Raw genomic sequence first — 26,999 nt, 5'->3', positions numbered from 1 at the left:
GCTTCGTAAACCAGAGATTTGAATCTTTAATTAGACTTGGCTATGTGCTTTGTTAATGAGTAAAATAATATTATGAGTATGGTTGGGATCAGGAGAGTAGCTTGTAAGTAGGGGTTGCATCACAAAGTTGAGGTGTATGAAACTTAGGTTCATCTTAAGTTCCGGAGTTCACTCACATTCAGATGCCAACAAGATTTTTTTATGGCATTGTAGGGTAAATGTTGATAGTGTAGAAATAAATGGAATTTTTATTTTTAGTGTTGATTTCATGGCATCGAATAGTATTCTCAAAATTTGGCTACAATAGCAAAATAATTTTTTTAAGAGGTGACATGGCTGATAGTAATTAAGGAGGTAGACATTTAATTCTTTAATAAATAAAAGGATACTTGAGATATGTGTGGCCAAATAAAGAAATACTAGTTGCCTATTTTTTCAGTGTTTAGAGGAAACCCCTTCCTTTTGTCTAGTGTTCCCTCAAATGCAGGTTTGTCCAGCATAAATCAGAGGTAACCTCTATGTATGTGGAAATTTTATTTCATACATATTCATTTTCATAGATTTGAATGCATGTAAATGTAGTGGTATGAAAAATAAAGACAGAAAGTATAAGCAATAAGACCGAGGGTAGTAGAATGTTATAAGGGGAGCATTAATCCACGAATGACTTATCAGGTAAGTGGAAAAAACTAAGTGGAATCAACATTATGGTTTTACATTGGTTTGTATTTTTACACCTGTACTTTTCCCTCTGTCCTGGCTCATTTTCCTATACATTTTCTTTTACCTTCGTTTTGTGGAAAACCTACCTAGTTACCCAGTTTGTGATTAAGTTTATGTAATTATGTTTCTTTATTTATTCCTCTCAGTTAATATTATTCCTATATTTTTAATAGGTTAAATTTTGCTGCATGAAACTTGATACGAACTTAAACTGACTATTAAAGTTCTGGTCCTCATCCAATGATCCAGTGGCTTTTATTCATCATTTTGTGTTTGATTCACAGAAAATTTTAGACTAATATCACCTGATTTTTCCTTGATGTCTTCATTCTATTTCACAAATCTTTGTTCTTACTGGATCTCTTCATTTACCTACATTATTATTAACTGTGCCACTGATCATTGTGAGCCATTTGAGAGGTTAAATTTACATTTTTTGGACCATTGTCATTTTATGTTATGTACGTGGAACTCCTTTAAAGTAAGTCCTCAATAGGTCCTTTCAGTGTTGTAACCTCAAATAAATTTTTATGGGCAAAAATGTAACTGGACACCATCTTGGAGCACCTTGAGCATGCAGGAATTGTGGGTGAATGCAGGGAATGGGAGGTTGCTTATCTCGCTAAAACCATGGGATATTCTGCTGCCCATTTTCCTTCTGGTTTGCAAATGTAATCATTCTCTTTGTCATGAACATTAAATACATGGTTAATAAATTGTGTTATGCTTACATCCTACCAGTGAAACTTGTGTGTGCCAAATTGTTGAAATGAAGAACGAGTGACGTTCCATAATAATATAATTTGATAATCCTTGAAATTAAAACTGTTGGAAGTCTTGCTTGGAGTAATGTTTCATTAATGCATCTGTAATGTGTGGGATTTGATTTGTATGTAAAAGCTGCTCTTGATAAAACTGGTGCCCAGAAAACTTGGTAAAATTCTTGAAATGAAAGTAGAAACTTTATGAATCCATCTGAAAATTATGTACGAGGGGAATTCAATAACAAATGCAACAAATATTTTTTCTGTAACAGGGATTGTATTATTTAGCATTTAAATACACCGTGATATTTCCCAATCTTTTAGCTTCACAACAGTTTTTTTCAACATAATCTCCATTCAATGCTACGGCTTGACACCACATTGAAGGGAGGTCCTGTATACCTACCATTCCACTGGTCAATGTTGAAGCCAACATTGCACAGCATCAACAACTTCTTCATCATCCCCTTAGCAGCGATGATGAAACACGCATTGCCCAATGACTCACCGTGCTTTCATTCACTACCAGATCACTGTAATTATACTGCAAGCATCTATGAATATCGATGGCTAAGTTATAACAACACGTATCTAAAAATTTGGCCGGTTTGAAACAGGTATCTTAAACAAAGTGTAATAACATTACAATGTACAATTCAAGAAAAAAACAACTCTTCATTGGCAAATATATGCTTCTTTTTTAGTTTAATGAATTTCAGGTTTTTAATTTTAGCGTACAATTATAAAAAATTAATCGTTTTTTTGCTCTCCTGAAAAGTTGCTATTTTTAAAACACGTGTTGTTAGAACTTAGCCATCAATATGTGAGATACCCTGGTTTTCTGCCCAAACAAACTCAATCAGTCACTATTTTATGGAATGCACCTCGGTTGCAGATGCCAATTTTTACAGCTCCGGATAGCGCGGTCATTTACCAGAAAGAAAATGTGTTGCAATACTTATTGAACCCACCTCGTCTAATAGGGTTTAGGTTTTGACTGAAGAAGTCAAGGACCATGCATGTATTTTGTTCAGAATCACAATTTTCTAAGAAGGGAGGTGAGGAATGGAAGGTGGGTAGGTGTATACCAGATGTAAGTGGTTTGAAGTGAAGAAGTATTGTACCCTGTGAATCAGGTATGGAGCATGGCATTTTTTAGCATCAAAACTCAAAAAATAAGCTGCTTATCTTAATTTGCTTTAGTTGAGTTATGTATGTAATGGTATTCTGAATATATCCAAGTTCCCCTTTCAGTTTGTATGTGGTATTTAATTCCATTGCTGCTACTATTTCCTGTAATCATTACTTAGTCCTTTTATTCATTAACTGATAATTGTTCTCAACTGTACTACATACAAATTGATATCACTAATAAGACATTATTTAGCTGCTTAATGATTGTAATTCTTTATTGATTTGTTTGTGTGTAACATAAATATGTATCCTATCAGTTGGATAGTTGAAACACACGTTCAGCATGTGATTGGAATTATGTAATAAGCATGTGGAACTTTGATTTAAGGTATTAATCAGCTTTAATTGCCTCACTTTAGCTGCTCACGTATCTGGATAGATAAATAAATATGTTGGGAATGCAGGACAATTATATCTTGAAATTGATAAATAGGTGACTTAGATAGTGTTTTTTTCTATTGAATTGTGTCTTACAATTTATCTTTAATGCTATCAGTAGTTTTTATTCCCTGTGTTCAAATAGTGTTCAAATTGTTGAAAACTCATGGTGTACTAATTAGAGCCTCTGCAGGGAAAAAAATTTGCTATCATGTACCAAATAGAAATGTAATAATTGCCTAAATAGGTTTGGGGGTGCTATTCATGGGGTGGCTCATCCCTCTTTATACTCCTTAAAAACTCTAGTGCAAAATGAAACTCATTTAGTAATGTTCCACGAAAACTTTTATTAGTTGAAACCCAGGGTCGGAACAATAAAAGTTTTCGTAGAACATAACTAAGTGATTTATTTTGCGTTGTAGATATTTGTTCCACCAAGTGAAGCCTGAAAAATTTACATACACTCCTTGAAAACGTATTAAATCCTTAAAAACGTATTAAATCCTTAAAAAAATTATACTTCATTGAAATTTCTGGAAATTTTTGGGGTAAAGTCTGTGATTTCTATAGTTTTCCTGGTTATTATGATGTGTAGGAGATCTCATTAGGTGGCATGAGAAGCAATTGACTACTAATGGATACTTCTTAATATTTTACAAGTTTGCATAATAGCCTACCTGAGACGATGATGCTGTGTTATGTTATCCATGTTAATGTACATATTTACTTTCACCAGAGAGCACCAAAAGAGTGTTATGTGCATTTTATTCCTTGCTTTATCTTTTGACCTATCATTTAAAAAAATTAGGGATGGGTCGAATAGTAGATTTCTCGAATTCGAATATTAAATCATTGCTCGAATACTCGAATACCTCGAATTTCGAATACCTCGAATACTAAACGATGAATGTGAAAATGTTTGACTAGGTCGCCTATGCAGCAGGAAACCCAAGATTTTGGCGAGTAATTGTGATTGCCTTTAAAGGATTCAAACAGGAATTTAGCTGATTAATGGAATATTTTAATTTTATGTAAACAATAGGGTAGTTTCCTTCATTAAAGAAAATGAAAGGTATTGATTGTGATTCGTTACCCACCATTAGTGTATTCATAATATACAAATTATTTCGTTCTAGAAATACCGGTTTAGACTAATGGCAATGTTCAATTTTACCTCATCTGAAAAAGGCCAGATTGGCGCCTATGCGATGCCACTCCACGTGACATCACAGGGACCTAGTTTCTACACGAGAGGATCGGAGTTTTACATCGTCTGAAGTTACCAATGCATGCATGAGGCACAGAGCTCAGGGAAACATGTCTTAATAATCACACAGTCTGTTTGATAAGGTATTAATAATCCTTATTTAAGCCAAGCGCTACCAGCTAGCATGGTACTCGGCTACCTGCTAGCATCCTGCGTCGTAATAGCGCTCAGAGCCTCGCCCCAAGGTCACCTCACTTGCGGCAGCGGGAACCAGAACGACGTCACGCGGAGTTTTTCCCGGCATTCATACTTACCCGTCGCGTTTTCGCGCGCTTGAAAATTTTCACTTTTAATTTAATCGCGAAAAATAGATATCGTCTTATAAAACTCTAAAAGCGTTAAATACGTACTTCAGGAGTATTAATATTTCGATTTAGGCAATAAAAAATAATAGGAAACCACCCTATTTGAGCATTACGCCTCCGTCGTATTTCTTCTTCTTCCCGGTATTTATTTTCCTGCGCAAAATGCTTAAATAAAGTCAGAAATATGTCGTGTTTGGTCTTAGTCTTTTTTAAATTACGCGCACATTACTAATATTTCAATCCAATAAAGGTGTAATAACAATTGCCGAAAGTCATTGTTAGACACCTTTCGGGCTAGTAGATGACTCATGCAGCAGTTGACCTCGAGAAAGGGGGAAATTCGAAGCAGGTAGGTAGAAAAAGGTCAGTGGGTGAGAAAAGGGGGTGGGTGCGAGACACGTTTTTATTTTTCTCGCGTAACTTGATATTTTTTGAAGCTAAGGTTTTTGTAATACAATCCCTGCGCGAGCTGGGATCTTTTGTTTGACTTCGGAGAAGAGGAAATCGTCAAGAGTGGGTGAGGCGAATGCTGAATGGAGGGGGATAGCAGATCGTGGGAAATGCGCCAATGTCACTATCCCACGGCACTGAGTTCCTCCCTATGGTAGTTTCATCTCCTGGGGAAGATTCAAAATAAGTGCCTGTCATTATTAGCCACAAAGGACACACGGCAAACACCTCCTCTCATTTTATCAAAAGATGGATGCGGGAAAATGGTCAGTGGGGAGAAAGAGGGAAGGGTGAAACACGATTCTATTATTTTCCGGTAACTTGATATTTTTTTCAAAGCTGAGGTCTTCGTAATACGATCCCTGCACTAGCTGGGGCATTTTTTGTGTTTTCGGGGAAGAGGAAATCGTCTGAGGGGGTGGGGCGAACGCTGAATGGATGGGGATAGCGGATCGTGGGAAATGCGCCAATGTTGCTATCCCACGGAACTGAGGTTCTCCTGATAGGGGACACCTGGGATTTTCGGATTTTTTTCATCCGATCAATTTCGGTTCCCCACGTCGAACTCTCTTCACCGCTCGAACCCGTGAATTTGATGTATTTCGTCAGCTTGCCTAAAACGGCGCTGCATGCACTAGACGACTAGAGTTCTCATTTTTCCGAGTCAACTACCAACGACGTGCGAGCGACAGTGTATGACGCGAAATTCAAAGTATTCGAGGTATTCGAGACGGTACCTTTGGCATAACTATTCGAGATCTCGAATATCGAATACTTACTATTATTCGAGGTATTCGAGTATTCGCGGATACTATTCGCACATCTCTAAAAAAAATCCTTCTAGCTTAAAATTCCTTTATTTTCTGAGGGAAAGGTTTTTGCAGCTCCTCCAATAATTTTCTCCTAAACTGCGTGCATGGTTGTTTTTGATTATTGAGAAAAGAAATTGTTTTCTGAATGATTAATGGAAGAACTTAATGACTACAAAAGAATAATTGAAGACCCTTTATTACAGGTCTGATTACTGCCTGTTTAATTCCCTTTTAAATAATTTGATTTCTCCTTAATTACCCAGAATACTTTCAATGCTAGAATAGATATTCAAATCGTTGCCACCCTGTACCAATGAAGTATAGTGTATGAAATTTCACTCTAGGAGTTTTCTGTATTTTCTTATTTACACAATGTAGGCTTGTTCTTGTTTTATTTTTGAGTTGCCATTTGTCTCTCCCTTGTAATTCTAACACTAATTCTGGTAAGTACCTTGATATCCCACCCAATTGTATGTCTTGTGCAGTGAGCTTTGTGCAGCTTAATGAGCATGCATGTATGTTTTGTTTTCAGCCGGTATAGTCCTGCTAGACTAAGTCTGCGTAAACCTGACCTGCGCCTGGGTTCACAGATCATTGAGAATGCCCTCACCTCTTTCAGGTTAGAAAATTGGTATAATGGATTTGTGCTCTATCTCGTGAAAGCATGTGCATGAAATTTTTTCTGACAAGGAAGTGTCCTCGGTAACTATTACTTTTTCAATTCTGGCTGTGGATTGGTATATTTAACAGGTATGCTAAGGATTTTATTCCCTTTTAAGCATGGCTAATTATATTCTAGGAACCTCGATCTTGAATTTCATGGTAAATAATGTGTTTCATTCTCATTGAGAATTAATAATTTGTTTGCATTTTTGCGTCATTTTTGGTTTTAGGTTTCTCAGCGTTGCATTTTTGGTAAGTATTAGGGTTAGATTTATTGAAAATTCTAAATGATATTTGTTTTCACTCATGAAAAGAAATCAAACATCTTGCACAGGATTTTTTGTTTTGAATTCATGCCTTACCTAGGTGATTCAATTATTTTTTAATAAGTCATTTTGTTTGTAGGTGTGGTCTTTGGCAATTTTTTAAATTGTTTACTATTATATATTTTTTACTGATGTTATTTATATGTTTATGCAGTACATATTCATATATTTTGAAGCTAAGTGTGCATTTTGGTCTCTTTAAATCCATGTCACACATTTTCTTTTCCAGAAAAGTGTATGCATCCTTCTGAAAAGCAAAGATAAATATAATTTTTTTTCAACTTTTATCCTCAGATTTTTGTACATTTTTAGTTATATGTAGCTGTTAATGTAATGACTGTAATTATCATTGTAGTGTCAAAGAGACTTATTGTTTTAAGTACTAATTCTACTCTACCATCCTGAAGTAGGTTGTCAATTTTGTCTATAGTATGTCAATTTAAATCCATTAGGTTGATTTTTGGATTAATGTGTGGTTGAAATTGTTTAGTTTTCCATTAGTATGGCCATTTGTGGTCCGTGCATAATGGTGACCCTCTTGAAAAAATGACGATACCAAATTCCCATAGCCACTCATCACAAGGTGTTCACAAATCATTGAAAACCAAGAAATCCAGGAATTATTCCTCAATTTTCAGGGCTGGGAAAATTGTTTGAAGTTACAAGAATTTCAGGTCAAAATCTGACGTTTTCCAAAATTTATCTAAGCATGGAATTTTAGTCAACAATCGATGTATGAAATGGCATTACCAACACTTATTTTATGTAAAGAGGTGATCTTGTTAACTTGATAAGCTCCATTGCTGAAATTTTTTTTCATACTAATCTTGGATACCTGTTCTCATGATCTGCAAAATTAAATGTGGTAATTATCTTTTATGAGAAACCCCCTTTGCTCAAATATTTACGTGCATTGTGTATTTTTGATAGAATTACAGCACTGGATATAAATCTACTTTTCTTCCTGTTTCCCATTTGGATTTTGTATTCAAAGTTATGTGGCATTACTTCAGATTATATTTTACTTTTGGCCTTGGATGTGTGCCATTTTTATTTGGTTGGCCCATTCCATCTCTGAGACTGTTTTTATTACCAGGAGAACAATATATGAGTACCTAAGCCCATTTCTGGTTTATTCTTTTTTTCAATTCCAATATATATAGTGCTAATAGGACAAAATATTATATTGCTTTATTTTTCCACTTCCATTTTTATTTGTAAAAATTTTGGGATCATTTTTCTCAATTATCTAATTACTTTAAGTAGTTTTATTGATGTAGCAAAGAGTCCAGCATGTATGTTAGACTTGTAAAATTTCTCATTAGTTTGTATAAGAATAACTTGGGAATTTTTAAAACTTTCATTTTGTAAACCTGGAATGATGCTTGAATTAACAATTTGATTTTTGTAAACACGCAAATAAAGGTGACCTTGGCCACTAACATTGTGCAACTATGTTATATGGACTTAACTTGAGCTGTAACTGGTTACATGGTGCATGAACCCTTACGAGTTGATGCCTAAATGTATAAATGCGTATATGAGCGTGAGAATGAATGCAAAAATGCACCTAATAACCACCCAACCAGTGCAAATGCAAGAACATACAATAGAACCTGTTCTAATTCGGTTCATGAATTTGTGCATGTTACGTTCTACCGCAGTAATTCCCATTCCTATATTAACTCATATGAGTTAATGTGCCATGTAACTATACCTCAGTAGCATTTTCTCTCTTAAAAAACAAACTATGTGTTTCAAGATAGCATATGCCTAGAGATGAGATGAACTAGAGTTTGAATAGCAAATTTCAAGCTTGCAAGTTCCCTACGAGATGAAATCATCTCCAGGTAAATAGCCAGTTCTCTAATACAAACAAGACTTATGACTAGGGACATGCAAAAGTCGCAAATACAATAACAGGAAATTTAACACGAATTCCGGGATTTCCTGCGAAAACGCGAATTTCGTGCTAATTGCGATTTTCTCCGATTCATGGGCGATTTTCACCATTTTTTTCTTCTGCTCATGTTTCTCCCACAATATTGTTTTTCGAGGGGTATATTTAAGCCGTAATTTTTTCACTGCATTGGCCACTTATCGACGCGACGAATTTCCATGGGCCGCCGTTCACGGCACAGCACGGTAGGATGTCTCGTTTGAAAGTGGCCTGAATTTCAGGGCACCGTGCCGTGAACGATGGCCTGCAAAATGTCGTCGCGTCTGAAAGTAGCTTCAAGGTAGCACACTCACACCATAAATGGCTCACCGCCGGGTCCGATTGAACCTTACCTTGCTGACCGTTGACAACTCCGTGCCCTCTACTGTGGGATTCAACTCGTTTGAAGACATGCATTGAGACCAATGGTTATTTGAAAGCACAGTGCCGTGCCGTTGACGAGGGCCGGAGCAAAGTCTAAAAGCGGCGGTGCACCGTCTATGCGGAGAAATACAAACAGAGCTACATTGATGCAGCTTTCAGCCGAAACAACTTATCGCCGGCTGCCTTTCCCGACACAGCACCGTGAAATTCAGGCCACTTTCCAACAAGATGACTCTCTGGATTTCACGGTGCTTTACCGTGAACGGCGGCCCACGGAAATTCGTTGCGTCGGTGAGTGGCCAATGCAGTGAAAAAATTACGGCTTAAATATACGCCTCGAAAAACAATTTCATGGGAGAAGCATGAGCAGAAGGAAAAATATTATGAAAATTGCGTCTGAGCTGGTGAAAGTCGCCCATGAATTGGAGAAAATTCATGATTTCCACAAAGAAACACATTCGAGGAAATAAGGTGACTTGTTCGTCAGGAGGATGTCTAAACCACATTCACACGATGTCTACAAAGTAGCTAAAATGCCATGTAGTCCAGGAAATGAAGCATTTTGGCTCGCAATTTTTTCAAACTGAATCGCTTTTTCTTGAAATTTTCACAATAAGTAGGGAATATACCAAGAATCAAAATCTATATCATACCGACGGGCGCTTTTACCCTGGGGGTGGTGTCCACCCCATCTCAGGGGTGGAAAATATTAATTATATTTTGACTAGAGGAATCGATAGAAAAATACATTCTAAGAATAAAATGTTTTCTCCGTTTTTTGAGTAAAATTAATATTTTACGAGTTATTTGCGATTGAAAGTTACAGTTTTTTGACGAAAAAATCAAATATTTTAATCGATTATAGGCAAATAACTTGAAAAGTATTAATTTTATTAGGAAATTGTGAATTACAAAACTGTAGCTTGTAAAAAATTAAATAAAAATCTTATTTTATATTTCCTTTATGACCAATTCGGACCGAGCTACAACTTGTTGATGGTTATCTATTGTATGTCATACGCTAAATTTGAAAGATTCAATACCAAAAAGCGGGAAAAATGTAATTTTCGAGGAAAAGTATGTGATCTGTTTAAAAGTGTTTTTTAAAAACTTTCTTATAATGAGAAAAAATATTTTTTATCATGAAATTTGAGCGAGTTATGATTAAAAATAAGATCAGTCCCTACTTTTTTGTACGAAAAAATCAGTGAAAACAACTCCTTATTACCACAATAGACAAAATTGGTCAATGCCCTTCAGTATTTCTCTTTATTTAAGTATTGTTAATTGATCCTAGAAGTTTTTTTAATTTACAACTCTAAATTTTGAAAAAAATTGGAGGAAAAAGTGAAAAGTCAGTTTCTACAATTTCGTTATAAATGCTCTTTTTTTCAAAATAACTCCAAAAAAACTGGAGATATGAAAAAAATGCAGGAGTAATAAATTGTAGCGTCTTTACTTTCAAATATTTTTGTGTGTTTTAATTTTCTATACAATAAATATTTGGTGAGATATTGATAATTAAAACCTCTATTTCCAAGGGAGCTCCACCTTATTTAAACCCTTAAATCCCTCCCCTTTAAAAATAAATGACTCGAAAAAAATTCAATTCACATGACCTTGTAGTCAGTAAAAACCCTACAAAATACAATTTAAATGAACGTTCTATCATAAAAAATAAAGGAGCTATGTTTGAAATACCAATCAAATTTATTTTCGAAAAATTCGAAATCCACAATTCAGAGCATAATATTCCTCATAATCAGCATATACTTTGTGTACTTTACGTTAGAAGCTAACGATACACTCAAATTTGCTACAAAATAAACACACATACCCATAAGATGTATATATACATACACATATGTGAGTATGTGTGCTCTCGCTTACAGTGACCTGTGAGCATACATGTGGTGGGAAGATTGGAAGCCATACAGTCTCCGTTTGATTGTGTTTCATGTAATGTCTACATAAATGTACATTTATTTGTTTATGTTACCATGACGAAGTTTGTTCTGTTTATCCTATTATTATATCTTTTCTGTGCTGTGATTAAAATCATGAGAGAAAAAAGTGAATACATAATAAAAGGAGTTAGAAAGTGAATAAGAAGATACAATGTGATAAATAATTTTTATTTTTAGGGTAAATAATTTTTTTTACATTAACCCCCAATAAGGGTTGATTATTGTGGGTTGAAACGCCTTAAAATTATTTTCTAAACAAAAAAAATAATTATACAAATAATTTAAACTAAATTTTAACCGTATTTAGCTTTAAAATATAATTTTTTAAGTTTTAGCTTTTAGGGGTAGTTTTCACCCCTAAAAAATAATAGGCGCCCTTCGGCATAATATAGATTTTAGATTAGAAGAAGGGGGTATGATTAGTGTAATCTCAAATATTTATGCAAATCGATTCGGTTTGAAAAATATTTTTAAAGGAGGTATGATTAGTATAATCACAAATTTTTATGCAAATCGATTCAGTTTGAAAATTCTTTTTTACATTAACCCCCAATAAGGGTTGATTATTATGGGTTGAAACACCTTAAAATTATTTTCCAAACATAAAAAAATAATTATACATATAATTTAAACTAAATTTTACACGTATTTAGCTTTAAAAAATAATTTTTTAAGTTCCAGCTTTTAGGGGTAGTTTTCACCCCTAAAAAATATAAAGCGCCCTTCGGCACAATATAGATTTTGAAGTAGGGGGTATAATTAGTCTAATCCCAAATTTTGGTGCAAATCGATTCAGTTTGAAAAAATTGCAAGGTTTTTCACTTTTATGAGCTTCATTTCCTGGACTAATGGGAATCTGATGGCTTGACTTAATCAAATTACTGGACGGTTCAAACTATCCAAATGCTCACATTCTATAAAGAGTTAACCCTTTCGCTACTAATTACGAAAATATGTGGCAGGACGTTTCTTGACCTAGGAGACGAAAGGTGAAAATTTTCGTCTGAGATTTTCCTACGCAGGCGAATGAATGCCGAAAATACACATTTCCTTCCTCTCCTTCTTTTATGACATTTGTGGGTTTGCAAAGTCTTAGTTTCGGGACTCAACACAGTGGAACACAGGCCCTACCGCCAAAATCCGGGATCAGGTACCCGGACCCCTCGTCGTAATTTACCCCTCTATGTGGCAAGGGACTGCAGTCAATTGTTCATTCAGTTAGTTTGCAAAATAAATATATGCTTCTTTCTCAAAAAATATAAACTAAGAATTGAATTCTTTGTCTTTTGAGCAGCGTTTACAGTATTTAAACGAAATTCTACCATAAATATTATCTTATTTCTCGATTTCAGTATAAAATCGGCATGGAAATTGTTAATGCATAAAATTCGTTAATGCTGACAGTGGAGCTTCATTCAAAATTTTAAAATTCTCAGAATAAAATGAGGAATCCAATAGGAAGTCTGCAATTTATATGCAAGCAACAATCATCCATATAGCTAATTCATATAAACAAAGCATGAGATGACAGCGAACCAATGCCGCTGGTAGGGTTATAAACCGCAAAAGGAGGGGGACCAACTACCCTTGGATCCCAAGATAATGCGAAATCCCCACTAGGAAGGATCAAAAAAGGTTGGTGTTGAGAGTGTGAGATTATCCACAAGACCTTTCTTAACAGATGTCCAACATAAATGCTCCATACAGAGGGGACCGAAGAGTCTCATGGAGCACAGTCCTGCATTCATGCTAAGGAGGGAACTCCACCGTTTTGAAAGGGTAAAGGAAGTTAAAAATTAGCCTCGAGAATATTCATAAGAGTACTTTTTTGGATAAAAGCACTTATTACATCTGCAAAACATGACAACCTCTAAAGCAGCTGCTGTAAAGTCAGTACCTATGCAGATGGCTGAAAAGGCGTCAACCAAACTTAGTTCTCTTCTGATAGAAGACCTAAGTAGAAAAATAGGTATTTGAAAAGGTCTCAGTTTTGGATCCCCAAGAAGTTCCGACTACAGACATGAACCCTGACTAAAAGACAAAAAATTCTTGGCCTCGAATCACTGGAGACAGAGAAGTTGGGGTTGGGAGAATTACAGAAATTACTACAAAAGCAAAATTCCCGGGGTTCAGTGGATATAATTAAAGCAATCCAGGAGCTCAAATGTCTGAGACATCGGTTGCATCTAAGTGCCTTTAAGCACTTTGGATTCCCTCTGCAAACGTGGGCTCAGAAAGATTTCTTTCCTGCTATCGCAGTGTGTTTACAGATAAGAGAACAAATCTAAAAGATGGCGACTGGATCACAACAGCAGTATTTCATTTGAAATTACAGACATTTAAAAGTTATTTCTCTTTATGTAAGCTGGATATGTACATGGATATGCGAAGGATAAAATAAGTAAAATAGGTGAATTCAGTCAATACTCCATGTATATTATTGCTTATATTATAGCATATTAAATTATTCCTGGTCAATAATATCCTAAATTTAGGGCAATGGTTGGGCCACAGGAAGGATGGCTCTTAATCAGCATCAATTATTTTGCCGTTAAAATATCACCGATTTCAGGGCAAAATAACGTCGCTTTTGTAAAAATGTAACACCACTTTTGGATATAAAATAACCCCACCTTTTACATGTCCCTACTAATGATATTCACACTTGCTGTAGCCATGTGACTTGTTCAGGCTAAAAATGGTGGGGGCATTGGTTGCAAGTGTCACCAAGTATACACTTCATGCAGTTTTTGCTAAACTTTTTTGGAAATATAAAAATATGAGTTTTTGTTTTTTCTGGAGCCGTGAAATTCATTAATTTAATTATTTTGCATTGAATTATGGTATAATAGTAATGCTCATGTAGTTTTGATTGTATTTAGGTAAAAAAAAGAAAGAAATCTTGAGTCTTTGTTTTGTGGTTAGTGTTGTGAACTTCAGTTTATTTTATTTTTCTGCAGTGTGATGATTTTTTAAATAATTATGGTAAATATATATTTAGATAATACTCCTTTATTGTATTTTGGTGTCCTCTTTTTGTTAGCATGTACCATTGGTCATAAAATTTGGCCAGTTACTGTCCATGCTCAGTAGAACCTTGAATATCAGGAGCAATGGGTTGGCCATACTCTCATATCAGTTTAAGCATCTGGTCTAATACTGGCATTGAATTTGCTAAAACAAGCCAATTTAACTTTGTTAAAAATGTATTATGAGCGTATAATTGCTATAGTGAATTCATTGGTGAATTCCTATATACTTTTCTCTTGTACTAAATAGATAAGTTTTTTTTTCATTATATATTCCTGCTTAGTGATAGCTTTTACAGTCATTCCTGACAGCTTTTGCTCACATATTTGGGGTTCTCTGAGGTGTACCTACATTATCCTTAGTTGTTTTTTTTGTAACTTGTATGTATATTTTGGATAGTTCCTGAATCTATTGAAATGCTAATGACCATTTATACAAGTTCAAATTTATTGAGTCACTTTCTCTGCGTTTGGTTCTCTGCTAGAATCAATCTGTGTAGATAAAGGTTTAATGAGCTCAATGTCATTTATCTGATACCATCATTATCTTTCTATTTAATTTCAGTCCGAGTAGTATTACAACGAAGAAATCAAATGAACTAATAATGGGAGGAATTAACAGCATTAAATCAGCTGCAACATCAGTAGCGAAGAAGTTTGATGAGATTAAGGAAGCAATATCTGCCAATAGTACTCCAGTGAAGGCTGGTTCTGTGTAAGTACCTCTCTTTTAGTTCCATGTACACAAGTAAACAATATGTTGTATTTATTGCTCTTGTGGCAAAGTTGAATGCTATTTAGCATAATAATTTGATAGGAGTCACCTGTATAGCAATACTTGAAGTACTGGAGTTGTTAGGACACCATTCAAATAGGTTTAGAGGTCTTCAGGAAGGTTATAGCATGCCTATAATGGCCAAATCATAATTAATTATGCTATTCTAAACTCATCTGTACAGTATCATGTAATCCAATTCTGTCATTTATTTCTTAAATAGGGCATTATGTTTATAGATAAATCTCCATACTTTTTAATTTGGAGTCTGCTGACCTTGATGGCAATAGCAAGCGGCAGGAGCAAGCTAGGCTATATGCAAATGGATGAGGATAGAAATTGGGGATATTCAGGGGTAGGGAGTGCTCAGAGCTCAAGCTCAGCATGGGAGTAGACGGTTAAATGGCATGTTCTCACACTCACTGAATGGAAAAAGTGGTTTGAGTGCTATGGTGGAGATTTTGAATCATCTAACAACAAACACACTATTGGCCACTTATATGGATTAACATTTGAGCTCCCCCAATCAATGATAAGTCCTCAGGAAAAACTATATTTCTACAGGTATTAAAATTTATTTATGAGGAAAATTTAAAAAAATAAGACAATTATCTAAAATTTGTTTTGAAAAATTGTTTCAATTATTGGTCTGAAATCATCATCATCAAGAGTGTCTGAAGATTGGTTAAATGCTGCTCTCCCCTCAATTTCTTGTCCACTTATCTTTTTATGCTTACATAATTCTTTTGTTTTACATCTCTCATCACCAGCTCCATTATTCTTATCCTTGGCATCCCTTTGCCTACCTGAAATAAAAAAATGACGTATAAAACTTCTTGCTTGTGATTTTGGTGGATGGATATGAGCATAGATTTTTTAAATAAATATTCTGGAATTTTTACCATGCTGATGTGTGTCACAGTGGCAGTTTTTGGGTTAGGCAACTTCTCAAATATTTTTTCTTTTCTCTTTCAGACCTCACCGGCTCTCTGAAAGAGATTATGATGATGAGTCTTATCACGGTGATGGTGTGGGGAGTAGTTTAAGCATAGATGAGAGACGAAGGCGGACTTCAACTGAGTATTCACCTCTGGCTGCAGCAGCAGTTGCTGCTGTTGGTGCCCAGCATGGTGGGGAATATTGGGGTAGCAATTTATTTGACTTGTTTGGAGATGGTAGTCGGAAAGGCAGCTCATCCAATTTGCTACCCAATGGTGAGAATAATTACCTGAACTATGGTTTTTAGTTCATTACTGTACATGCATAGTTGCCTGAATTGTGAAGGAAACAAATTCTATTTATGGTTTCATCTAAGCAAAATTTTATCTGTATTTTATTTGAAAATCATTCTTATGATATCTACTTCCACTAGCTTCTTGCCAGTTGGTCTTGTGATATTTCTTTGTATGTATACTAGCATCAGAGAAGTTAACTTAGGCAATGATACTCACAAGATATCCCATTATGCGTCACCATTGCATAATTTTTCTTCTGAAATTATTGAATTTCTAGAAGTAATACTTAAAAAATCATTTTTGAATCTAAATGAACCAATCTTCTTAACTTGAGGCAATATGTCTTTGAGTTTGATCAGGAATTATTAAATTATAGTGGTAATAATAAGTCCTGATTGCCGGTTAAAACCCATCCTCAAGTTTGCTCTGAGAAGGTGGCTTGACGGTGTACATAATTGGTTAACATGCCTGACCGGCTATCGGGAGATCTGGATTTGAATCCCGGTTTAGCCTGATATTTTTTCATGGCTAACTTCATCCTTTGTGCATTTAACTTTGCACATGTGCACGTGAATGCATACAAAGTCTCTTGTTTTGTGCAGTGCTTAGTTGAAATTTGATGAACTGTCATTGGTATTTACATTTTTTTCAGATCCAAGTGCATCAATGCAAAGCCTATTTCCTGAGAACCTCTATCCAAAGAGTACATCTGTTAGAAATCTTCGAGTCCCAATGGCCCTGGAGATGCTGATGACAACTTGCTCCAAATGTCACAATTGTTCTTCATTGCTGTATGATGAAGAAATAATGGCTGGCTGGGTCCCAGAAGATTCCAACTTAAACACCAAGTATGAATTTCTGAATATGATTTGTTTACATTTTTTTAAAGTTTGAAGTATGAATAAATATTTACTGCTTCCAGTATTTGTATGAAATTTAGTGTATGAAGTATGAGGATCCATTCCAAAGTGATATTAATCAATACATCATAATCTCTTATGATTTTACTATTCTTCTGGACTATATCCTAGAGTTATCAGCATGAATCTAATGTAGTATAATGTTCATTCTTTATATTCAGCTAATAAATTAACTCATATATTTTAAACACAGTAGCCCAGGATAATTCCTCTTGAAGGAAATCAAGAGCTATGGCATGTACTATTACTTCACCAATCCAATTTACACATTACACAATTAATAAGTATTCATGGTTAAATAAAAACACAGTACTATTCCACAACCTTATATTTTTGCAGTCTACTAGTTTCAACGTGTACAACGTCATTATCAAGACTAAACGTTGTAAACGTTGAAACTAGTAGACTGCAAAAATATAAGGTTGTGGAATAGTACTGTGTTTTTATTTAACCATGAATATCTCATCGTTCCACCAAGTAACGCCTAAATCTGTTGAATTAATAAGTACTTAGTCAACCAGATTTGCTTTTCATTATCACGTTATACTCATTGTTTCTTCATGTCATCGACAAGAATTGTTACAGTTGGATTAAGTAAATATAAAAATTCATAACTCTTATGGATGATATAAAAGTAATCTCCCATTGACGATGCATGATGGATTAATTATCTTGTCGCACAACCTGTGATTTGCTGGTTCATTGCCTCAAGACAATGCAAGACTGGTGAATCAGGCTTTCAGCATGAAAGTTGTAATAGAGATGATTAATGCCTATTAAGATTTAATGTTACAATTGGTTAATTTTTGAGGATAATGTATTGTGATAATTGGTGCGGAAAATCCCAGTTTCAATGTTTTGAAAAAGAAATATTAAAAATCAACATAGGGGGAATATTACCATCATACCGATTAGAAATGATTGTGAAAGAAAGTGGTAACCATTAGCAATCTCAATCATTTTTATGCTGAATCGCAGTCATTTCTATGTGCTTATACCCATTTTCTGTCTGTTCTGCCTTTTATAGTATGCCAATGTATCTAGCATTTTAGGCTGTTAAGTTAATAGGTATATTTTAGTGTATTTTTGAAGTTGATATTTTTATAGTTTCATGTTCTCCTTCCCTATTATTGTGTGACTCCCTTTTTGGTTGTATTTTCTGATGCATCTCTCGTAATACATGACTTGAAAAGTTATTCTGTTATAACAAGATTACAACATGTATCAGGATGAAGGTAATAGGATTGTAGAACACTATGAATGGATCTTGAATGCACCATATATTTTTTCTTGCACACTCTGACCTTGTGATATTTGTAATTTAAGTATGCCTTTTTCCAGTTGTCTCTGCCTTGATGCTTGTGAAGGGCTTAATACTTGTTCTCATAAATGAAATAATTGTCACCAATGATGGGTCATCGTTGCCAATGTGGGGTCATAATGAGCCATTTGGTCTAGGGGGGAAGAAATTTTAGCCTCTGAATAATCATGAAATTTAAGACTTCTCCAATGCAATATTGATCCCTTTATGATCTAATATACTGTAAGAAGATACATCTGGATGCAAAGACTTAAAATATGTTTCTACTGCTATGAAAAGATAACAGGGCAGGATGTTTCACATTTTTGAGGAGAGTTGAAAAATAACCTTAGTCAAGTGGGCCAAGCAAACTTGACTATGCTTTTCCATGGAGAGGTTGTGTCAGTCAGCCAGCCATGTGCGGAACCAGGGATCAGTATTTGCATCAATAACAAAACTTCCTTGTGAGAAAGCTAAACAAAAATGCAAAATGGTGATGCTGTCAAAGTTCACGAATCTTTACTTGTGATAGACAGTTATGTTGGTTTGTGGTGAATTGGATAAAATTAATGAATCGAATGAAATTAAAATTAATGAAATGAATTATGAATAAAATTTTTGAATGATTAACCATTGTTACGCCATTATAATTGTATGCCTAATATATATTAATCAATTTATTGAATTATGTCTTGTTAATCTTGAATTTATTCAGTCGGTTGATACTGCTCCCAATTAGAGGAGTGTAACTATTAGTGAAAAATGAATCAAATGTAGTGTTTCCTTTAAGAAACAGCTGTAGATGAAAAATACTGGGAAAACCTTCAAGTAATGATATTTTGTCTTGTTTTCATTTCACCTTGGGTTCTATATACTGAATATCCTCATTTTTTTATTTTAGGTGTCAATTTTGCTCCAAGGGAATGGTACCTTTCCTGACAGTTACAATTTTAGACTACCGGGTTCATGCAATGGATGTAGTGTTGAGCATGATGACGCCTGCTCCAAGTGTCGAAAGTGTTGCTGTTGGTGGTGGAAGTTCCCTCTCTCTCAATCCTCCAAATAGGAAAACGTCAATAGGGTCCTCATCTCTGAACATCCCAGAAGCACACTGCAAATCCACTCAAGGTGAGGACTCGGATTTTGCTACAAGAGCTTTATGAAGTACACCACACTCGCGATTATCCGGGCTACTGATGGGGAGAGACGGCACGAATAATTGGAAAACACGGATAACCCAAACTTTCTCTTTAATGTCTTGTAATGTTCATAATTTACGTAAAACAAATAATGTATTATATATATTAAACAAATAATTCTGTTATTTTAGAGTGTTTCCCGGACTCATTGAGAGCTTTATTTGCCAGTTTGCAATCTTTTTAGTTGAGATAACATGGTTGCACTCGTATTATTACTGCTCCATGTAAGGCCTGGTTTCGAAAACCACACATCCACGGCTTAGTGATCACGGATACAGAAAAGTGTTCTGCACGAATGCTTCAAAACCACTGCTCGACGTCGGAAACTATACTGTCAGGCACCACGCCACATAGTCATGCCTCGTGCACAAGTTACCCGGGTTGCAACTGCTGTGGGACGTGTATCAGTGATCACGGAGCACAGTTGCGCACGACAAGGCTTGAAAACAGGAACACGGTGCTCCCGTGAATGCAGCTAGCATGCAATTGCTTCCGTTTTACGTAGGGGATTCTAACGGAAATAATAAGCCTGGTGTATCCTAGCATTAATGCAGTGATTCCATTGATTTTGCATCCGATTGTATTTTTTATAAAGATCGCGGAAAATACTGAGCTAGAGTGAAAATCATGCACGAATAATCCGCAACACGGATATAGTGCAGCCGGATAATCAGGAGTCTGCTGTACATTCTTTCATCTAAAAATCATTTAAAAAATAGGAAAACATCATCAAAAACCTCTCTTTTTTGAACAGTTGAGGAATTTTCTTTAATAAACTCATTTTATCAAGCCTTTCAGTTTTCCAAGTTTTTAATCCATTAAGTAATCCAAGGGTTTGGATATTTATTTGGAGGCTATTAGTTTTTTTGGCTGGCAGTGGCCAGTCTTCGTTTTAGATTTTTGGTGAAATTGCTGTATAATAAAAGATGCCCTAAATAAGAATTAATTTCAATATGTTTTAGCATGAAAGTGGGAGTAGTGAAAAAATAGTAGCATCAGGAAGGGGCTGAATGGGGAATTCCAGAAGTTTCGTGATCACGCTCTGCCCTATTTGAAAAAATATTTTTTTGCGATAAAAAATTCATGAACTTCATTATTTTTCCTTGGATTGAGTGAAATGTTTCGTGTCCCTCCCTAATGGTGTCAAATTTTTTATCGGTGTCTTTTCATTGAAATTAATATTCTTGAACACATTAATTTATTTAAGAAACATTACGATAGCTTTTTTTAGCTGCAGATGCTACTTTTTTGCTTTTATAGGTTCCCTCTTTCTGTTGACTCCGTGGGTAACATACATAACTACAAGAATGGCATTGCGGCGCCATCTCTAGATCAAACTACAAACTTGGGAATTCAACTGGATTTTAACATTATAACTTCAAATTTTTTTCAGGTATTAATGAATCAACTTGTGCAGACTCCAGCACCCTTAGTAATGTAACTGAGGAGAAGGATCAAAGTATTGTGAATGAGACTGAAGAAAAATCATCTCTTGTGGCTAGCACACCATTGAAAAAGACTGAGAATGCCAAATCAGTATCCCCATTATTCCCACCCAAAGGAATCAGCTCATCGAGTGGTGGTGTAGCAGATTCAGTGAGGTTCAGCTCATCTGTGCCCATCCTTCCCACAGAGTAAGAAGTGATTTCATAATGCTTTTTCATGTGCATAGTTTAAAGTCTGTGAACATACTACATACTTCAAACTTACCTTTAAATATTTCAAATAAAGTTGCAAATGATTTTAGATTGTAAGTCAAGTTTTCCCGATTACAAATACTGAAAATGTGCTATTTACAAAAGAGAGTGTAATCACAGTTCCACTTGTTCATTAAGGTGTGTTTTACTGCACTGTTTATCTTTTACTCTTATCTCCCAGTGAACGACAACCCATTAAACTCCAAAATTTTAACCTTATTGTTTTATCCTCTGTGTAGATCACATAGCATTTTGATGTTTATTTTGGAGTGAGTTTCATTATCATCTACTATTTCATACAATTTAATTCTGTAGTGGTGGCGTGACTGGAAGGTACAGGAGAAGAAGTGAGTCCCATCTTCTCACTCAGCCAAAGGAAAATACTGATGTGGATGACCAAGAAAAGGTAAAGCCTTGTGCTAATAACTAAGATACCTTTATGTAATCCCTCTGCCACTTTAATTTAAGCATAGTTCTTGTGTCAATGGTATAGTGAGGGAGGTTCTGGGCTAAATGGGATTTTGTGATTTTGATCGAATTGGAATGTTTTGGAGGTCTCTTTGGTCTGAGATTTGAGTAAGGGCAAGCAGAAAGTCATGAAATGCCATTGTAAAAATAATGTCTGCCTAAATATTTCATTTTATAAAAATTTATGGTACACAAATGTTTTTTTTTTATAAGCTTCCAGTAATGAGTCGCATACTCTTTTTCGTATTAGAATACTTAGCTCTAATGTCTAAATATATTTAATATTTTAATTCAAAATCAAATAGTTAGGACAGACTATCAGTTAGTCGATGGCAATGAATTCATTGTGCTCTTATGAGAAACAGGGAAACCTTTCTGAAGTGTGTTTAAAAAGTACTGATTATTTCCTGTTTTTCATCTATACTTTACAATGATTTATGTATTCCTTATCTAAAATGTTTTCATATTCATCATCATTAATTTCAAGCAGGATTTTCGAGACTCACTTGGGCAGTGAAAAGTGTTAAGAAGACTAATAATTCAGAGATAACTATTTTGTATGAATGTCAGTACATACCCTGCTCCTTACCCTCCTTAAAACTCCTGGGCAGGCTCGTCCCCCCTCTCCTTGACAATCATTACTTTTATAATATCTTTCTGCTCGCTCTTGTCTAATAATTTTGATTTCTTTTTTTTATGCATTGTTAGAATGAAGATGTATCTCTTGAACCGGTGCAACTTGAACTTATCACTGTGCCATACTTGAATCCTCTTGTACTTCGCAAAGAACTGGAAAATATTTTGGATAATGAAGGAGATACTTGCCTCACTCTTCCGCAGTTTGTCGATGAGCATCCCATCATTTATTGGAACATGGTAAACAAAATGGACACATTCATACACTTCATATTATTTTTCGTGTTCTGCTCTATCTCTAAATGATCCATGGAATGCTATCAAGTTAAATTAAAGCACACACATGTGAGTAAATTTCCTCATTAAGGGGCCACAGGCAAGGTTGTGCATTACAAGCTGCGAGATTACAAAGGATACCGTATTTTAAACAAATGTTTCTAAAATACTTTCTTTGAATTAATAAATGAACTTTAATTTTATGTTGTCCTGTTAGACAAGACTTAACCTATTAGCTCTAAGTCATTTTCATAGTGCTCCCTGTGGATGTCTTGTAAATTTACCAGGCTATTTTCATGCCTAAGGTTTTATTACATTTATATGGAATCTATTGAGAGAAAATGAGAATCCATTGCCTCCAAAGACTCTAATCAATGTCTTTCCCAGCACTCTACAAAGGGAAAATACTTTTCTTTCAAAATGATATATGTATTAAATTCCAATGCCTCTCTTGGCGCAAGGGATGCGTTTCTTGGGGTCTTTGCACTAATCGAATTTGCGTTATTTGAGACCATTTTTACATTGGGAAGATAGGGATGTGTTCCTGGTAGCATAGGTGTTGGGTATAGAATTGCCTTTAAACCATGTACAGTGGAACCTCGTTAAAGCGAGTACGGGCTATAGCGACACTCCCGCTATAACGAGAGATAGCCGATGCACCGTCAATTGACCCTATAATAAGCGTTTTAAAAAATTCGTTTTTACAACACCCTTTTGTTGCTGCCTCTCGCCATAGCGAGGGTTTCACCGCCGGAAGACTTTCATCAAGACTCCTTAACCTCTGTAATTTCTAGCGATCTGTTAGAAATGAAGTTAATGGAGTGCTCAGTCTCAAATTTATGTGGTAAACTGTCGTTCGATAAATAAGTAGTTAATTTTGGTGAAAATATTGTGGCATTAGCAATCGCGAATGCTTCATCTTCTTTTGTTCCTAGGACGGCAGAAAGCAGTCTGCAACATACCCGCTCGTCCGTGACTTGCGTGAATAGAAAGCATTTGCTGGCAGTCACCATGGCCAAAAAAACACGTAACACGTCTAAGCGAGAAAATAAAAATAAAGGAGTAATATGAGAGTGTCGAAATTAATTTATCTTCCTATTCGCTCTGCAAAATTATAAAAAAACAGAAACGCCCAAGGAATGCAGACGATGAATAGTTATAAGGAGCTTTGTTCGGGTGGTTTTGCCCATTCAAATCTGCGGGAACTTCTGAGAAAGGTGCTACGCCCAAGCCTAAAGCGGAATATTTCAGGGATAGATTGCGAATCGAGAATTTTAAGAGTGCAGAAGGTTGATTATACTAATGCGAAGCACCAAAGTGTTATCTCCCCTCATAATTGCTGGTCATGCCTGCGGTGTAAACCCGAAGTCGTGGAAGAAAGGACTCTGATCATAAGTATCTTTAGAAGTATTCCCCGCGTCATATAACATAGACGAAACCGAACTTTTTTACATAACACTCCACGACAAAACCCTTGCAGTATGAGGTATTTCTTGCAATGAAACCTCTAAAGTTATGCAGTACGCCCTAGCGATGATGTAGGACGTACGATGCAATGATACTGAGCGTGAATTGTCCGGATGGACGTATTTATTCTCCGTTGCGGATTCACAAGGGTGAACTATTCGCGTCAGTGGTCGGAGTCGTACTGGCGCTCTCTTTTGTCACGTGGGTAGCCGAGCATCCCCTGGTGGCCGCTGGAAGAACTCACAGAACAACTAACTCTCGTTTGCAGTGCCGTGGTAAACTCGGTGTATTACTTCAAATACGTCGCGAGCGTAACACTCAAAAAGAAACTTTTTTTCAACAACGGCAATTTTAATCACATCATTTTTCAAGCTTAGCAAACTTTTTACCGTAGATGATGTAGGTATTACATTATCTGATAGAAAAAGTCTTCCAAGGCGGGAACGTTATACAACCTTCCACCGTTTTCGCCTGTAGAAACAAATGTAATGCATTATTTCACTTCACTGCCGCTTAACGTACAGAAACAATAAACATACACCAATGGAAACATTTGAGGCATTAAATAACCGCGATACTGTTTTATCAGTTAATTTTTGAATTTTCAGTGGAAAATACCAAAATAATAGAATGATCACGAAAATGAACTAATTAAGTGCATAGAAAAATGGCTTCGTCGGTTGTGCATTGGCATAATGATTGACGAAACAATGCTTTCCATGATTTTTATTCAGTGCGGCGCTTATAAATTGTTTGAATTGTTAGTCGTTGTTTGAGTAAGGAAATTTAGTGATGGAAAAAAACATCGCCTTTCGTCTGGATTTATGCTTATGTTTATCAGATAAATGTTTATCTGTCGCCGCACCACTCCTGTTCCTGTATATCTGTTCGCAAGAGGTATATTGGCTATTATTTGCTCCACCTCCGGTAAAGCGACAATTCGCTATAGCGAGTGTCTATTAGTACACCGTGGGGTGTCGTTATATCGAGGTTGTACTGTATATTCTTATTGATTGCCAAAGAAAACCTTATTTATAAATAAATTTATAGTTTAAAATATCTTTTAAGATAGTAGGCACACATTCAAAGATGTTTTTTCTCATGCACTGAATTGTTGAGGCCTTTACTTTGTAGAATTCCATTATATGGTTGGAAGGAAATTACTTAAAGAAAAGCAAAGTAATTTCCTTCCAACCATGTTTTTTCTCATTAAAAGAATATTCGTACATGCTTTAGAAATTCCCTCCTTTTGTGCGGGTGGGCTTAAATCTAGGATAAAATCTCAGGGGTTTGCAATGCATTGCCGGCAGTTGACGAATATTCAAACCAGTCTAAAAAAAATTATTGTTTCACTCAGGCCCTTTTTTCACTCATCCAAATGACAGACAAATGCTAATTTGAATACCATTTCATTGCTCGCGGAGTTTGTGAATGATAAATCATAACTGGCTTTAATTTGAAGTCCCCGGAGGCATTAGCAGCCACGTGAAAAAGTCTTTAAATGCTGTGAATTCTGACCCAGATTTTTTTTCCCTGAAAATGAATGAACGAGATTGCATTCTTTTCATAAACAATCTCGTCTCGTCTACATTAAAAACTAGTGGAGGGTGATAGGGGCCATTTTCAATCACAGCTTGGAGGTCATCAGAAAATATCGCGGTGATTGCACTGTATCAGCACTTGCAGATTCACCTGATATTGCTACACTGAAAATGCCTGCTTGCCGTTTAAAATTCTGGAACCAACGGCAACTTTCACTAAATGTCTCGGAGCGATTGCCACTCTCGTCTTTTTGTACTGATTCACTATGAACTTTCTGTATGTGTAGACCGCTTGGTTGAAGTTGGTGCGGCTGAGGTCACTGATGTTTTAACTTCGTCTTTAGTCAGAATAAGGCATCGTGCGATTAAACTTCCGCGCAATATCGCTTAGACGTTCTCCATTTTCAAAGCAATTGACCTATATCAATTTCTCTTCTAGGTTTATGGTTTTTCTTGATAAATTCTTGATTTTTCTACCCGCATTCCTATTTTTTGCCATTTTCTCTTGGTTTTTATTCTGCATGGCTCTATCGAAATCACCTTCAGATTCAAATAAAACCACAGATTTTGCACAAATAACTGCCTGAGATAAGGGAACATTTGACCATGTATTATTAATCCAGGTAATTAGAAATCTTTCTGTTTTTCCAGCAACAAACTTCACAAAGGTGTCGACCGCTTGGTTGAAGTTGGTGCGGCTGATGTCACTGACGTTTTAACTTGTCTTTATTCAGAAAAAGACTTGAGGTTAAAGTTACGAACAATATCGATTTAACACTCTCTATTTTTAAAGGAATTGATCACTTTCAATCACTCTTCGAGATTTATCCTTTTCCTTGATAACTTTTTATTTTTATACCCAAATTCCTATTTTGTGCCATTGCCATTTTTACTCCTTCTACTGCTGTACAACTGCCACACTGTATTCCTGAGATGCAGAGGGCTTAAAGACCGCAGGAAGGGAATGAAGGCAATGTGTTTGAAACTCTCTAGCGGATCTTTTTACGTGTTGATGCTATTCACACGCAACTTGGCTCCATTCTCCCCCGTGAATACCTATTACCTTGAAGGGTTAAGGGTGAACCACCTATGTGGAAATCAATACACCCAAAAACCTATGATGGCAAAAATTACATATCAAACTATATCCCTTTCAAAGAAACTCATTTCCACTTGCTCCAAACTTAATTAATGCTCTAAAGTAATTAATGTCATTCAGTCAAGGAGACGAGATAAATTACTTCGGTAGGCCGGCTATCCGAACCACATGACGAGTAATGCTTT

General features: G+C 35.6%; 1 protein-coding gene across 8 annotated transcripts in view; it reads left to right on the top strand.

Moving 5' to 3' along the window:
- Nucleotides 1-26,999, top strand: part of LOC124167240 (DENN domain-containing protein Crag) — a 75,095-nt gene that overhangs the window by 37,236 nt on the left and 10,860 nt on the right. For 5 of the 8 annotated variants that reach the window (XM_046545117.1, XM_046545115.1, XM_046545116.1 and 2 more), the window contains 8 exons: nt 6,426-6,512; nt 14,767-14,916; nt 15,952-16,190; nt 16,864-17,059; nt 19,333-19,559; nt 21,024-21,264; nt 21,643-21,733; nt 22,504-22,671. In XM_046545117.1, coding sequence (XP_046401073.1) covers nt 6,426-6,512; nt 14,767-14,916; nt 15,952-16,190; nt 16,864-17,059; nt 19,333-19,559; nt 21,024-21,264; nt 21,643-21,733; nt 22,504-22,671 — 1,399 coding nt within the window. Of the gene's footprint in view, nt 1-6,425; nt 6,513-7,111; nt 7,118-14,766; nt 14,917-15,951; nt 16,191-16,863; nt 17,060-19,332; nt 19,560-21,023; nt 21,265-21,642; nt 21,734-22,503; nt 22,672-26,999 lie in introns of all 8 variants that reach the window. The other 3 variants (XM_046545122.1, XM_046545119.1, XM_046545118.1) reach the window with 2 other exon arrangements.

This window comes from Ischnura elegans, chromosome 10 (genome assembly GCF_921293095.1).
Source record: "Ischnura elegans chromosome 10, ioIscEleg1.1, whole genome shotgun sequence".
NCBI lineage: Eukaryota > Metazoa > Arthropoda > Insecta > Odonata > Coenagrionidae > Ischnura > Ischnura elegans.
This window is presented reverse-complemented; position numbering and strand designations above follow the sequence as displayed.